This window comes from Hordeum vulgare, chromosome 7H (assembly GCF_904849725.1).
Source record: "Hordeum vulgare subsp. vulgare chromosome 7H, MorexV3_pseudomolecules_assembly, whole genome shotgun sequence".
NCBI classification, from domain to species: Eukaryota; Viridiplantae; Streptophyta; class Magnoliopsida; order Poales; family Poaceae; genus Hordeum; species Hordeum vulgare.
In genome coordinates, this window is record NC_058524.1 from 479,161,370 (window position 1) to 479,176,329 (window position 14,960).

General features: G+C 46.2%; 1 protein-coding gene across 1 annotated transcript; it reads right to left on the minus strand.

Moving 5' to 3' along the window:
* Positions 1-1,626: 1,626 nt before the first annotated feature.
* Positions 1,627-3,082, minus strand: LOC123413106. Its single transcript, XM_045106053.1, has one exon. The coding sequence runs from the start codon at positions 3,003-3,005 to the stop codon at positions 1,800-1,802; it is 1,206 nt and encodes a 401-aa protein (XP_044961988.1). The 5' UTR covers positions 3,006-3,082; the 3' UTR covers positions 1,627-1,799.
* Between the last annotated feature and the right edge of the window lie 11,878 nt (positions 3,083-14,960).

The window sequence follows — 14,960 nt, forward strand, 5'->3', positions numbered from 1 at the left end:
GAATCAGTGCGAGTACGACTCCATCAACCGCGTTCATAGTAACGCTTCCGCTTAGCGATCTTCAAAGGTACGAAGATGCTCTACCCCATCACTCGTTGCTGGTTTCTCCATAGATAGATCCTTGCATGACGTAGGAAATTTTTGAAATTACTACGTTCCCCAACACAGTTCACTCTTTATTTTTTCCCGATGGTTTTGTCCATGCACGCCCCAAGGAAGGCGTGCTCGAGCTTGTTGATATTGCGGAGGATGCACGGGGGGACAATGAGGGAAGTGATGAAGTATACATATAAGAAGGAAGGACCAATTCAACAAGCATCATGCGAAAAATTGAGGTGACGTTGTGATCGTCCTAGAGAACCAACTTAGAGGCCACCTTGTCCACAAGAAACTGAAAGTCAACCACCTTGAGCCGTCGCACCGAAAGTGGAAGGCCAAGTATTTCAGTGGAAAGGATGCACGAGCCTCCGACGGTTTTTGAATCACATGGGACAAGTTGATGCCACAACAACGTGCAAGAACCACATAGTTCTTGGTGAAATTGGTGGCGAGGCCAGTGACGTCACCAAAGAGATAAAAGCAATATCACTATGCATATTGCCCCAAAATTGCGAGGATAGGGGGGAGTCTCTTCGTGAATTATATCCTATTCAAACATATTTTACACTCCTTTTTCAGTTATGAGTTTAGTCTCAAGATTTTCAATAAGGTAATATCAACACAAGAATATATGTCATACCTTATTTTTTCCCACCCAGGTTTTTAAGTATATGTATACAAGGCATATTAATTATCCTCTAAACTTATCAAGGAGTTTTATCCTTTCAAGGTTTTCTCATATACGTTATCAAAGGAGACAATTGCCATCATATGTCCTATCATTTTCTCTTCATATTTTTTCATTCGGTTTTAAAAAAGTGTTCAATGGCATATCGGATCTCACTCTTATCCCTTGTGAGTTTTCTCTCAAATTTCCTCATAAAAAGGTTTTTCAATGAGGTGATATATGCAATACCTTTAAATTTTCCCTACTGGATTGCTTTGGTAGACAAGTATGCAAAGCATATTTATTGTTCTTCAAACTTACGAACGAGTTTTCTACTTCTTCAAAAGTTTTTTCACATACGAGTTACCAAAGACACAACAAACATTATATTTGCATCACTTTCTTTTTATTTCTTTTTATCTAGTTTAAAGATGTTTTAACAACATATCTGCACCATTCTCTTTATATTTTTCCACAGGTTTGTTTGGGGTTGAATCTCATTCGGATGCGTCCGAAGGGCAAGTTTTTATACCGCTTATTGGGTATTTCATCATTATTAAAGTCTTCTTGTATGTTTGCCGTTCACCACGACCTTTCTATCTGTATAAAAACTTGCAATCAACGGAATTGAGAACTGTTGTTCGATCATTTGCTTTCGTTTTCAAACATTTGTCACGCCCTTGGCCATGGCATAGGTAACTTGGGGCCAGCTATGCCTTTGAATGTAACCTGACAACTAGGACCCACATGACAGAACAAGTTCAAAACGAAAAGAATGGTAAAACATGGCACAACTTACACCAAATGAGCAATCCCGTTAAATAAACAAAATGCAAAAACATGGGGGTATAAAACTGGAATTGCTATTCAAACAGATTATGTAAATCTGCGAAATTCTAACTTCAAATACGCGAAAAACAACATGTTATAACTACGAAATCACCAAGCACATGTCTTTACGACTACATCTCCCAGTTAACATAAAGCTTTTCTTCCTCTTGGACCTAACAACTTCCGTGACAAATGTACTAGTCTAGCGGAGATAATGGAAGACTTGGCTGGAGCTGCGTGTCCCGGGATTCAAACACTGAGGCGATGATGCAGCTGACAGCAGCTGGCTTGTGCTTGTGCCGGAGCGATGGGACTCCTCGGCCTGCCAATGCGCCGTATAGTTGCTTCCCAGAGTGAAGTTGTCACCGACGCCCATGGCCATGGGGTACCCGCCACTTGGTAGTGTCTTCATGTAGTTCCCGCCGGCGACGACCTGACCGGAGTATTCTGGCGCCAGAGTACCATCGGCGAAGTTAGGGTAGTGGCCAAGTGGCAAGGCTGCGTCGCACAACTCGTCGGCGTGCCACATGGTCAGTCCAGGCCAGTCGTAATGAGCATTGCCGGAGCCCGGCGCGAGCGTCCCGTCGACGGCGCCCCAGAAGTTGCCGCCGCCGATGCACTCGAAGCCGCACCCTGGTTGCATCTGGAAGCCATCTTCCCCGAGCAGGCCGTCCTTGTCCCCGCCGTTCCACGGCACCATCTGCAGCTGGAAGCCGGCGACGTCCATGTCCACGGGGTTGCTTCCGGTGCACGGCACGCCGCCACCGTGCGCGAGCGGCTGCGGCATGACTGCGTCGTCGGACGCATCCGGCGCGACCTGCTCGTCGAGCGCGCCGTCGGCGGGTAAGCCCAGGGCCTCCATCCTGTCTCCCGCGGCCCGCAGCGCGGTGTCGATCGCGTCGAGCAGCTCCCGCGCCTCGGCCAGCGTCACGTCGTTGAGCGCCGGGTCCCAGTCCGCGAGCGCGGCGGGGCAGCCGTGGCGCACCCTGGCGAGCTTGGCCCTCTCCTTGCCCAGCTCCGCCTCGAGGTAGCCCCGGTGCGTGTGCTGCGCGCGGGCCTCCGGCGGGACGGCGCTGCGGTACCGCTCGAGGACGCCCTCCTCCGACTCCCACACGAGCGGCGGGGACCCGGCGCCGGCGGCGAGGCAGACGAGCGCGACCGGGACCGCGCACAGCGTGGCGAGCTCCTTGGCCTTGTTCTGGAGCCCCCTGGTCCTCCTGCCGCACGTGGCGGCGCGCGCCCGCGCGTTCTCGACGAGCCTCATGGCGATCTTGCCGCGCGGCATGGCTGGCTGGCTGGCTGGTTGGAGGTGCGGACGAGGATACGAGCTTCTCTTCCTCTGCTCCTTCCGATCCGATCCCGCTGGCTCGTTGCAGCTCTCCGGCGAGGCGTCTGGTGTATATATCATATATGCAGAGATGAAAAAAAGGAAGGTTTTTGTGCGCCGGAGCCGGGCGGCCCGAACGCGGTGCCCCCTAGAGTGCTAGGCAGTAGGCAGTAGGCCAATTAAGCCCTGTAATCTGTCATTAGCTCCAAACAAATGATGGTGTAGCCAGGCCGCTCGCCATAATCTGCCACTAGCTGAGGAAAGTTTCACTTAGGGCTGTGATTAACCAAGAAAGGAAGGTGATGGTCAGCTTGGGCAGCAAACCGTTCCTATCCCGGTGCGCTTCCGATCAAAGGAAGGTGATGCTTGGGTAGCGCAACCCGTTTCGATCTTCGTGGGCGTCCGACTAGAGGAAGGTGAATCCGGTTTCTACTTGGCACAATTAACGCGCCATCTTTGAGATAGGTTTCCATTTGGTACCGCGATCACCGGTGCTCGTGTATCAGCCTCAGCTGGCCTGAAGAACTATCTCCAATATGCGATGTATTACATAGAAAAAGTATTAAAATCAATCGGCTGAAAACAGAAAGACGTAAGCCTTCTCCAACGGTCGACACGCGTTCCTCGCTGACCCATGCGCCGCCCGCATCGAAAAAGTATTAAAATCAATCGGCTGAAAACAGAAAGACGTAAGCCTTCTCCAGCGGTCGACACGCGTTCCTCGCTGGCCCATGCGCCGCCCCTATCAAAAAAGTATTAAAATCAATCGGCTGAAAACAGAAAGACGTAAGCCTTCTCCAGCGGTCGACACGCGTTCCTCGCCGGCCCATGCGCCGCCCCCCATCTTATCCCACATAGGAAAAGCACAGCCACACAATATTTTTTCCCGAGCGACGCTGCTCGTCTTCTTCCTTCTTTTCTTCATTTCTTTTGGCAAACCCACCCACTTCCCCTTACAGTGCTGTCGCATGCCCGCCATGGTCGAAGCTGCCGCACTGCATGTTGGTGGTTCGGAGCCATCACCGCCAGCAAGGCCCTCTCGATCTGCCTTGTGCATGCTGCTCCCAGCTGCAGTCAATGGGGATGGATCTCTGCCATCCAAACGTATGGAGCCATCATGTGAGCCAGCCATAACATCATGTCCGCTTGGCCGGCACCGATGCTCCACCCCGACCGATGTTGCCATGCGGTTTGGTGTTGCGGACGCGCCGGTGCAACGCGCAGGAGTGCTAAAATTCTTGTATCTTGTCGGTGGCGTGGTCCATGGATGCTTCCACGCAACGCTTGGTGTCGCGTCCTTGTAGATCTCGGCGGACGGCGGAGCTGCAATACAACATGGTGGCGGAGCAGCAACACGTCCACGACCACAGTGTTGCGAGGCAACCTTGGGGAGGCTCTGCTGATGCTGCAAGTCATCGGCGTCGGAGCTGCATTGGAGCGCTCTCTAAGTCATTGGAGCTCTGCCGCGGCTACAATGAAGCTCCGCCGCGGATGCAATGAAACGTCACTGGAGCTAAGGCGGCGGGGGGGGGGGGGGGATCATTGAAACTTCACCGGGTTGCAATGCAGCAGCGTCGGAGTTGCAATGGAGCCGTCGGTGCTTTGCTGGACGTCGTTGATGCTGCGTTGAAGCTTCACCGGGTTGCAATGGAGCCGTGGAGCTGCTTTGGAGCTATGGTGGCGCTGCGCCGTGTGCAGTGGAGTTGGCATCCGTTGCGTTGAAGTTAGTCTACTGCCGTGTCGTTGCTGCATCGTGCGGCCCCGAGCGGACTGATCCGATGGCTGGGCAGGTGGATGATTTCTCCAGGAAACATTGGGATGATTTGTAGTAGCGACCTTTTACTACATCATCAAAAAGTGTTTTTCTACATCATCAAAAAGTCGAAGAAAGAGGACCCTTTGGCTAGGTTTCTCGTGCCTCCCATCGGTGCCGCCGCTGCTCTACCTCGTCTCTTGTGGTCCTAGGAACATGTAGGCGTGGTGGATCCCAGCCTTTGCCGTTGCGACGGTTCTGTTTTTTCATGTTTTTTTAGTTTTGTTAGGGTTTGTGTCTTAATGTAAGAGGCGATATGGCAATGGCTCTCTGAAGATGGAATACAGTTCTGCCCGCCAGTCCCGTTCTGGCGGTGTCTCTAGCATCGTCGAAGGGCGTGTTGAGATTTGTCTCCGATGGGGTCTCGAGGGATTCGGTCGGCGGTTGTCTTCGATGGATCCACGTGGAGCTTGTCTTCGTTCGTCTATGTTTGTGTGTCTACATGTTCGATCAATTCGATCTACGCTTCTCTTCATCAGCGGCGGTTGTTGTTCTGTTGTGCTGGTCCTATGGTGTCCTAACACGATGACTTCTTGACTTTCTACTACAACAAAGTTTGCCCGTCTCCAATGACGAAGGGGCGCAGATGGCGGCACGCCTTTGACTCGCTCTAGTGTTTGTAGTCGTCGCTAGGTGGTCTACGTACCTGGATGTATCTTTTACTTGCGCTGTTCTTTGTACTACTTGATAGTTGATGAATGGATCAAATATTTTTCTCGCAAAAAAATAGATGATGTAAAATAGAGCAACCGCTTCAATAGATGATGTAAAAATAGGCCAGCCACACGACATCAGCGAGCAACAACACTAGAACAACACATATTTGAATTGAAATCAACCCAAATTAATTCTTCAACAATCATAACAACAATTTTCTCACACATTTTACATGTAAATTTGAGAAAAAAATTCCAAAATAGTACAAACTTCGTAAGATCAATCACACACATAATATATAATATGTCAAATTCAAGATCAACATAGAAAAATCATGGTATCATAGTGCATCATAGGAAACATAGTTCATGATCCAACAAATATAAGTGCATGTAAAGTCGTAAACTTAAAGATAAACATGGCCTCTCAACTTCCATCTTCTTCGTTGTCACTTGACACATGTGAACATTGGCTTGAAGATCATCATTGGTTTGAAGCACCCCACCACTTTTTGGCATTCGGTGTTGATAGTTGACCATCAGTGCCAAATAAAATCCCTCGATCAATAGTGACCACTTGTGATTCGTTCATTGAAGAATTCTTTGACGCGGTTTCAATATGTGGTCACCGATTGGTCACTTGACATGGATGCTTCAAGAGAGACCCGCTTCCAAGCGGTACAAATCAACATATATTCGGTGTTCGAATAGTTTGCGGTTCTTCCCTTTGCATTCTCAACAAAACTCTCTTATTTCATGTCAAGATTCTCATCATCAAATGGTGTATCATATTCTTGTGATGGAAAATCTTGAGAAAAAAATATTTGGTCGCAACATTTTACATGCGCATAAGAGTTTCATCATAAACACTACACATGCTTATCAATGCAATCTCACATTCTATTCATGTGTGCATGACAAAAATAAGAATAAAAAAGAAGGCGACATTTCATAGAGCATGTTAGAGACAGTGGTCGCGGGTGTCAACGGCTCCTCCTACATGACCGACGGTGGGGCATGACGTGATGGGGGGAGGAGGCATGCCCGTAGGATCAAAAGTATGTCTAGAGGGGGGGGGGTGATTAGACTACTTGACCAAATTTAAAACTTAAACTTTTCCCAATTTTATTGGTTGGCAAGTTTTAGCAATTTTACCCGGTTTAGCATACCATACACATGAAAATCTATGAGTTTTGTAGCGGAAAGTAATGACATAGCAAGTGTAAGTAAAGGAGGGTTAGGAAGATCAAACGTAATGAAGAGACGGAGATTTTTGGCATGGTTCCGATAGGTGGTGCTATCATACGTCCACGTTCATGGAGACTGCAAACCGCGGAGGGTAAAGGTTGTGCGAGTTCATAGAGGGATCCACCCAAGAAGGGTCTACAAAGAAGCAACCTTGTCCATTCCACCATGGCTTACGTCCACGAAGGACTAGCCTCACTCGGGGTAGATCTTCACGAAGTAGGTGGTCTCCTTGACCTTACAAACTTCTTGGTTCAACTCCACACGATTTGAAGGCTCCCAAGCAACACCTAACCAATCTAGGAGACACTGAAAGGACGTGGATGTCGCCTAGAGGGGGGTGAATAGGCGCTTTAAAATAATTATGGTTTAGGCTTGAACAAATGCTGAATAAAACTAGCATTTAATTAGTCTATCACAAAACCTAAAAAACTAGGCTCACCTATGTGCACCAACAACTTATGCTAATCAAGATAAATAACTAAGTGATAGCAAGATATATAACATGAAACAATATGGCTATCACAAAGTAAAGTGAATTAGTAAAGGGCTCGGGTAATAGGTAACCAAGGCACGCGGAGAGCCGGAGACGATGATGTATCCCGAAGGTCACACCCTTGCGGATGCTAATCTCAGCTTGGACCGGTGTGGAGGCACAATGCTCCCCAACAAGTCACTAGGCCACTGTAATCTCATCACGCCCTCTCACAACGCAAGATGTCGTGATTCCACTAAGGGACCCTTGACGGAGGTCATCCAACCCGTACAAATGGCAACCCTTGGGGGCGGTCACCGAACCCGTACACTTTGGCAACCCTTGGGGGCGGTCACCGGTACCCGTACAAATTGCTCGGGGAAATATCCACAACTTAATTGGAGACCCTGATGCTTGCCCGAAGCTTTACACCACAATGATGTGCTCTGAGACACCACCAACCGTCTGGGGCACCAAGAAACCCAAGAGGAACATGCTCTAGGGTCCACAAACACCCAAGAGTAATAAGATTCTCCAACTTCACTTCCACGTATCATCGTGGAGAACTCAAACCTACGCACCAAATGCAATGTCAAGGGCACATGGAGTGCCCAAGTCCTTATCTCCCAAATCCCACCACAACAACTAATGCTATGGAAGAAAATGAGAGTAAGAACAAACAAGAACACGAGGAACTCCAAGATCTATATCCAAGGGGTTCCCCTCACATAGAGGAGAAAGTTATTGGTGGAAATGTGGATCTAGAACTCCTCTCTCTTTTCCCTCAAGAACTAGCAAGAATCATTGTAGGGATTGAGCGTTAGCAAGCTCGAAGAAGGTCAACAATGGGGGAAGAACACGAGCTCAAGAGTTAGGAACCATTGGGGAAGAAGACCCCCTTAAATAGACCCCCCAAATCCAATCGTTATGCACTTAGTCCGTGCATAAGTGGTACTAGCACTCGGCCGAGCGGTACTACTGCTTAGCGCGGTAGTTCGAGGAAAAACATGCAAATGACAGAAACCACGAGGCGGTAGTGCCGCCGGAGCGGTACTACGGGCCGACCCAATGATACTACCACAGGGGATGCAGACCCAAGTTAAGTAGTAGTACCGTTCCCTCCTTCCACCCTACTACGGTTGAGACGAATAAGAGACATGTACCACAAAATAAGCGGTAGTAGCAGCGGTACTAGAGTGATAGTACCGCACGAGCACTACTACTGCACTAGTACCATGCTACTGTTGGGGAACGTCGCATGGGAAACAAAAATTTTCCTACGCTCACGAAGACCTATCATGGTGATGTCCATCTACGAGAGGGGATGAGTGATCTACGTACCACGATCAGTCCCACGATCTAGTGCCGAACGGACGGCACCTCCGCGTTCAGCACACGTACAGCTCGACGATGATCTCGGCCTTCTTGATCCAGCAAGAGAGACGAAGAGGTAGAATAGTTCTCCGGCAGCGTGACGGCGCTCCGGAGGTTGGTGATGACCTTGTCTCAGCAGGGCTCCGCCCGAGCTCCGCAGAAACGCGATCTAGAGGAAAAACCGTGGAGGTATGTGGTCGGGCTGCCGTGGAAAAGTCGTCTCAAATCAGCCCTAAAACCCCACTATATATAGGAGGAGGAGGGGGGAGACTTGCCTTGGGGTCCAAGGACTCCCAAGGGAGTCGGCCGAGCCAAGGGGGAAGGTCTCCCCCTCCCAAACCGAAATCCACTTGGTTTGGAAGGTGGAGTCCTTCTTCCCTTTCCCACCTCCTTCTTTTTTTTTCTTTCCTCTTTGATTTTCTTTCCTATGCGCATAGGCCTCTCTTGGGCTGTCTCACCAGCCCACTAAGGGCTGGTGCGGCACCCCAAACACCCATGGGCTTCCCCGGGGTGGGTAGGCCCCCCCGGTGAACTCCCGGAACCCATTCGTCATTCCCGGTACATTCCCGGTAACTCCGAAAACCTTCCGGTAATCAAATGAGGTCATCCTATATATCAATCTTCGTTTCCGGACCATTCCGGAAACCCTCGTGACGTCCGTGATCTCATCCAGGACTCCGAACAACATTCGGTAACCAACCATATAACTCAAATACGCATAAAACAACGTCGAACCTTAAGTGTGCAGACCCTGCGGCTTCGAGAACTATGTAGACATGACCCGAGAGACTCCTCGGTCAATATCCAATAGCGGGACCTGGATGCCCATATTGAATCCTACATATTCTACGAAGATCTTATCGTTTGAACCTCAGTGCCAAGGATTCATATAATCCCGTATGTCATTCCCTTTGTCCTTCGGTATGTTACTTGCCCGAGATTCGATCGTCAGTATCCGCATACCTAATTCAATCTCGTTTACCGGCAAGTCTCTTTGCTCGTTCCATAATACAAGATCCCGTAACTTACACTAAGTCACATTGCTTGCAAGGCTTATGTGTGATGTTGTATTACCGAGTGGGCCCCGAGATACCTCTCCGTCACACGGAGTGACAAATCCCACTCTCGATCCATACTAACTCAACGAACACCTTCGGAGATACCTGTAGAGCATCTTTATAGTCACCCAGTTACGTTGCGACGTTTGATACACACAAAGCATTCCTCCGGTGTCCGTGAGTTATATGATCTCATGGTCATAGGAACAAATACTTGACACGCAGAAAACAGTAGCAACAAAATGACACGATCAACATGCTACGTCTATTAGTTTGGGTCTAGTCCATCACATGATTCTCCTAATGATGTGATCCCATTATCAAGTGACAACACTTGCCTATGGCCAGGAAACCTTGATAATCTTTGATCAACGAGCTAGTCACCTAGAGGCTTACTAGGGACAGTGTTTTGTCTATGTATCCACACAAGTATTGTGTTTCCAATCAATACAATTATAGCATGGATAATAAACGATTATCATGAACTAAGAAATATAATAATAACTAATTTATTATTGCCTCTAGGGCATATTTCCAACAGTCTCCCACTTGCACTAGAGTCAATAATCTAGTTCACATCACCATGTGATTCCAACGAATCCAACACCCATATAGTTATGGGGTCTGATCACGTCTTGCTCGTGAGAGAGGTTTTAGTCAACGGTTCTGAAACTTTCAGATCCGTGTGTTCTTTACAAATATTTATGTCATCTTATAGATGCTGCTACTACGTGCTATTCGGAAATGCTCAAAATATCTACTCTACTATACGAATCCGTTTCACTACTCATAGTTATTCGGAATAGTGTCAAAGCTTGCATCGACGTAACCCTTTACGACGAATTCTTTAACCACCTCCATAATCGAGAAAAATTCCTTAGTCCATTAGTTTCTAAGGATAAATTTTGACTGCTGCTAGTGATTCAATCATGGATCACTCTCTGTACCTCTCAACATACTTTGAGTCAAGGCACACATCAGGTGCGGTACACAGCATGGCATACTTTAGATTCTACGGCTAAGGCATAGAAGACGACCTTCGTCTATTCTCTTTATTCTGCCGGGGTCGGGTTTTGAGTCTTACTCAAATTCACACCTCACAACGCAACCAAGAACTCCTTCTTTGCTGATCTATTTTGAACTCCTTCAAAAACTTGTCAAGGCATGCATCTTGTTGAAACTTCCATTAAGCGCTTTCGATCTATCTCCATAGATCTTTGATGTTCAACGTTCAAGTAGCTCAATCCAGGTATTCCTTTGAAAACTCCTTCCAAACAACCTTGTATGTTTTACAGAAATTCTACATTACTTCTGATCCACAATATGTCAACCACATATACTTATCAGAAATTATATAGTGCTCCCACTCAATTCTTTGGAAATACAAGTTTCTCATAAACCTTGTACAAACCAAAATCTTTGATCATCTCATCAAAGTGTATATTCCAACTCCGAGATGCTTGCACCAGTCCATTGAAGGATCACTGGAGCTTGCATACTTGCTAGTATCTTTAGGATCGACAAAACCTTCTGGTTGTATCACATACAATGTTTGCTCAAGGAAACCGTCGAGAAAACAATGTTTTGACACCCTACGTGCAATATTTCATAATAATGCATCAACAACTAACATAATTGTAACAGACCTTTAGCATCGCTACGAGTGAGAAAGTCTCATCATAGTCAACTGTTTGATCTTGTCGAAAACATCTTTGCGACAAGTCGAGCTTTTTCTTAATAGTGACTTATCACCATCATCGTCTGTCTTCGTTTAAAGATCCATCTTTACTCAATAGTCTTATGACCATCAAGTAGTTCTTTCAAAGTCTACACTTTGTTTTCATACATGGATCCTCTCTCGGATTTCATGGCTTCCAGCCATTTGTCGGAATCTGGGCCCACCATCGCTTTCTCCATAACTCGTAGGTTCACTCTTGCTCAACAACATGACCTCCAAGACAGGGTTACCGTACCACTCTGTAGTAGTATGCGACCTTGTCAACCTACGAGGCTTGTAGTAACTTGATCCGATGCTTGATGATCACCATCATCAGCTTCCACTTCAATTGGTGTAGGCGCCACAGAAACAACTTACTGCGCCCTGCTACACACTGGTTGAAGTGATGGTTCAATAACCTCATCAAGTTCTACTACCCTGCCACTCAATTCTTTCGAGAGAAACCTTTCCTCGAGAAAGGATCCGTTTCTAGAAACAAACACTTTGCTTTCGGATCTGAGATAGGAGATGTACCCAACTGTTTTGGATATCCTATGAAGATGCATTTATCCGCTTTGGGTTCGAGCTTATCAGACTGAAACTTTTTCACATAAGTGTCGAAGCCCCAAACTTTCAAGAAACGACAGTTTAGATTTCTCTAAACCTCAGTCTATACTGTGTCATCTCAACGGAAATACGCGGTGCCCTATTTAAAGTGAGTGCGGTTGTCTCTAATGCATAACCCATAAACGATAGTGGTAATTCGATAAGAGACATCATAGTATGCACCATACCAAATAGTGCGTGGCTATGACGTTCAGACACATCATCACACTATGATGTTCCAGGTGGCATGAACTGCGAAACAATTTCCACATTGTCTTAACCGCGTACCAAAACTCGTAACTCAGATATTCATTTCCATGATCATATCATAGACAGTTTATCCTCTTGTTACGACGAACTTCGTTCTGAAATGGAATTGAACTTTTCAACATTTCAGACTTGTGATTCATTAAGTAAATACTCCTGTATCTACTCAAATCGTCAGTGAAGTAAGAACATAATGATATCCACTACGTGCCTCAGCACCATTGGACTGCATACATCAAAATGTATCACTTCCAACAAGTTACTATCTTATTTCATCTCAATGAAAACAAGGCCTTGCTCATGTGGTATGATTTGCATGCCACTAGTGATTCGAAATCAGGTGAGTACAAAGAACCATCAGCATGGAGCCTCTTCATGCAATTTATACTAACATGACTCAAGCGGCAGTGCCACAAGTAAGTGGTACTATCATCATTAACTCGTATCTTTTGGCACCAATATCATGAACATGTGTAACACTACGATCGAGATTCAATAAACCATTGAAGGTGAATATTCAAGAAAATAGAGTAACCATTATTCTCCTTAAATGTATAATCGTATTGCAATAAACACGATCCAATCATGTTCATGCTTAACGCAAGCACCAAATAACAATTATTTAGGTTTAACACCAATCCCGATGGTAGAGGGAGCGTGCGACGTTTGATCATATCAACCTTGGAAACACTTCCAACACGTATCATCACCTCGCCTTTAGCTAGTCTTCGTTTATGCCGTAACTTTCATTTCGTGTTACTAATCACTTAGCAACCGAACCGGTATCCAATACCCTCATGCTACTAGGAGTACTAGTAAAGTACACATCAACATCATGTATATCAAATACACTTCTTTCGACTTTTGCCAGCCTTCTTATCTACCAAGTATCTAGAGTTGCTCCGCCTCAGTGACTGTTCCCCTCATTACAGAAGCACTTAGTCTCGGGTTCGGATTTAATCTTGGGTCTCTTCATTAGTGCAGCAACTGTTTTGCCGTTTCACGAAGTATCCCTTCTAGCCCTTGCCTTTCTTGAAACTTAGTGGTTTTACAAACCATCAACTATTGACGCTCCTTCTTGATTTCTACTTTCGCAGTGTCAAACATCGCGAATCGCTCAAGGATTATTGTATCTATCCTTGATATGTTATAGTTCATCACGAAGCTCTCACAGCTTGGTGGCAGTGACTTTGGAGAACCATCACTATCTCATCTGGAAGATTAACTCCCACTTGATTCAAGTGATTGTCGTACTCAGACAATCTGAGCACATGCTCAACGATTGAGATTTTCTCCTTTACTTTGTGGACAAAGAATCTTGTTGGAGGTCTCGTACCTCTTAACAAGGGCACAAGCATGAAATCACAATTTCATCTCTTTAGAACATCACTTATGTTCCGTGACGTTTTACAACGTTTTCGGCGCCTTGCTTCTAAGCCATTAAGTATTTTGCACTGAACTATCGTGTAGTCATCAGAAACGTGTATGTCGGATTTTCATAGCATCCACAAACGACGCTCGAGGTGCAACACACCGAGTGGTGCATTAAGGACATAAGCCTTCTGCGTAGCAACGAGGACAATCCTCGGTTTTACAGACTCAGTATGCAAAGTTTGCTACTATCAATTTTCAACTAAATTTTCTCTAGGAACATATAAAAACAGTAGAGCTATAGCGCAAGCTACATCGTAATTCGCAAAGACCATTAGACTATGTTCATGACAATTAGTTCAATTAATCATATTACTTAAGAACTCCCACTCAAAAAGTACATCTCTCTAGTCATTTGAGTGGTACATGATCCAAATCCGCTATCTCAAGTCCGATCATCACGTGAGTCGAGAATAGTTTCAGTGGTAAGCATCTCTATGCTAATCATATCAACTATACGATTCATGCTCGACCTTTCGGTCTCATGTGTTCCGAGGCCATGTCTGCACATGCTAGTCTCGTCAAGCTTAACCCGAGTGTTCCGCGTGCGCAACTGTTTTGCACCCGTTGTATGTGAACGTTGAGTCTATCACACCCGATCATCACATGGTGTCTCGAAACGACGAACTGTAGCAACGGTGCACAGTCGGGGAGAACACAATTTCGTCTTGAAATTTTAGTGAGAGATCACCTCATAATGCTACCGTCATTCTAAGCAAAATAAGGTGCATAAAAGGATTAACATCACATGCAATTTATAAGTGACATGATATGGCCATCATCACGTGCTTCTTGATCTCCATCACTAAAGCACCGGCACGATCTTCTTGTCACCGGCGTCACACCATGATCACCATCATCATGATCTCCATCAACGTGTCACCATCAGGGTTGTCGTGCTACTCATGCTATTACTACTAAAGCTACATCCTAGCAAAATAGTAAACGCATCTGCAAGCACAAACGTTAGTTATAAAGACAACCCTATGGCTCCTGCCGGTTGCCGTACCATCGACGTGCAAGTCGATATTAACTATTACAACATGATCATCTCATATATCCAATATATCACATCACATCGTTGGCCATATCACATCACAAGCATACCCTGCAAAAACAAGTTAGACGTCCTCTAATTTTGTTGTTGCAAGTTTTACGTGGTGACCATGGGTATCTAGTAGGATCGCATCATACTTACGCAAACACCACAACGGAGATATATGAGTTGCTATTTAACCTCATCCAAGGACCTCCTCGGTCAAATCCGATTCAACTAAAGTTGGAGAAACTCACACCCACCAGTCATCTTTGAGCAACGGAGTTACTTGTAGCGATGAAACCAGTCTCTCGTAAGCGTACGAGTAATGTCGGTCCGAGCCGCTTCGATCCAACAA

What these genes read in the sequence shown, in the direction of transcription:
- LOC123413106 (XM_045106053.1), bottom strand. Translation starts at nt 3,005, where the DNA reads ATGATATATACACCAGACGCCTCGCCGGAGAGCTGCAACGAGCCAGCG.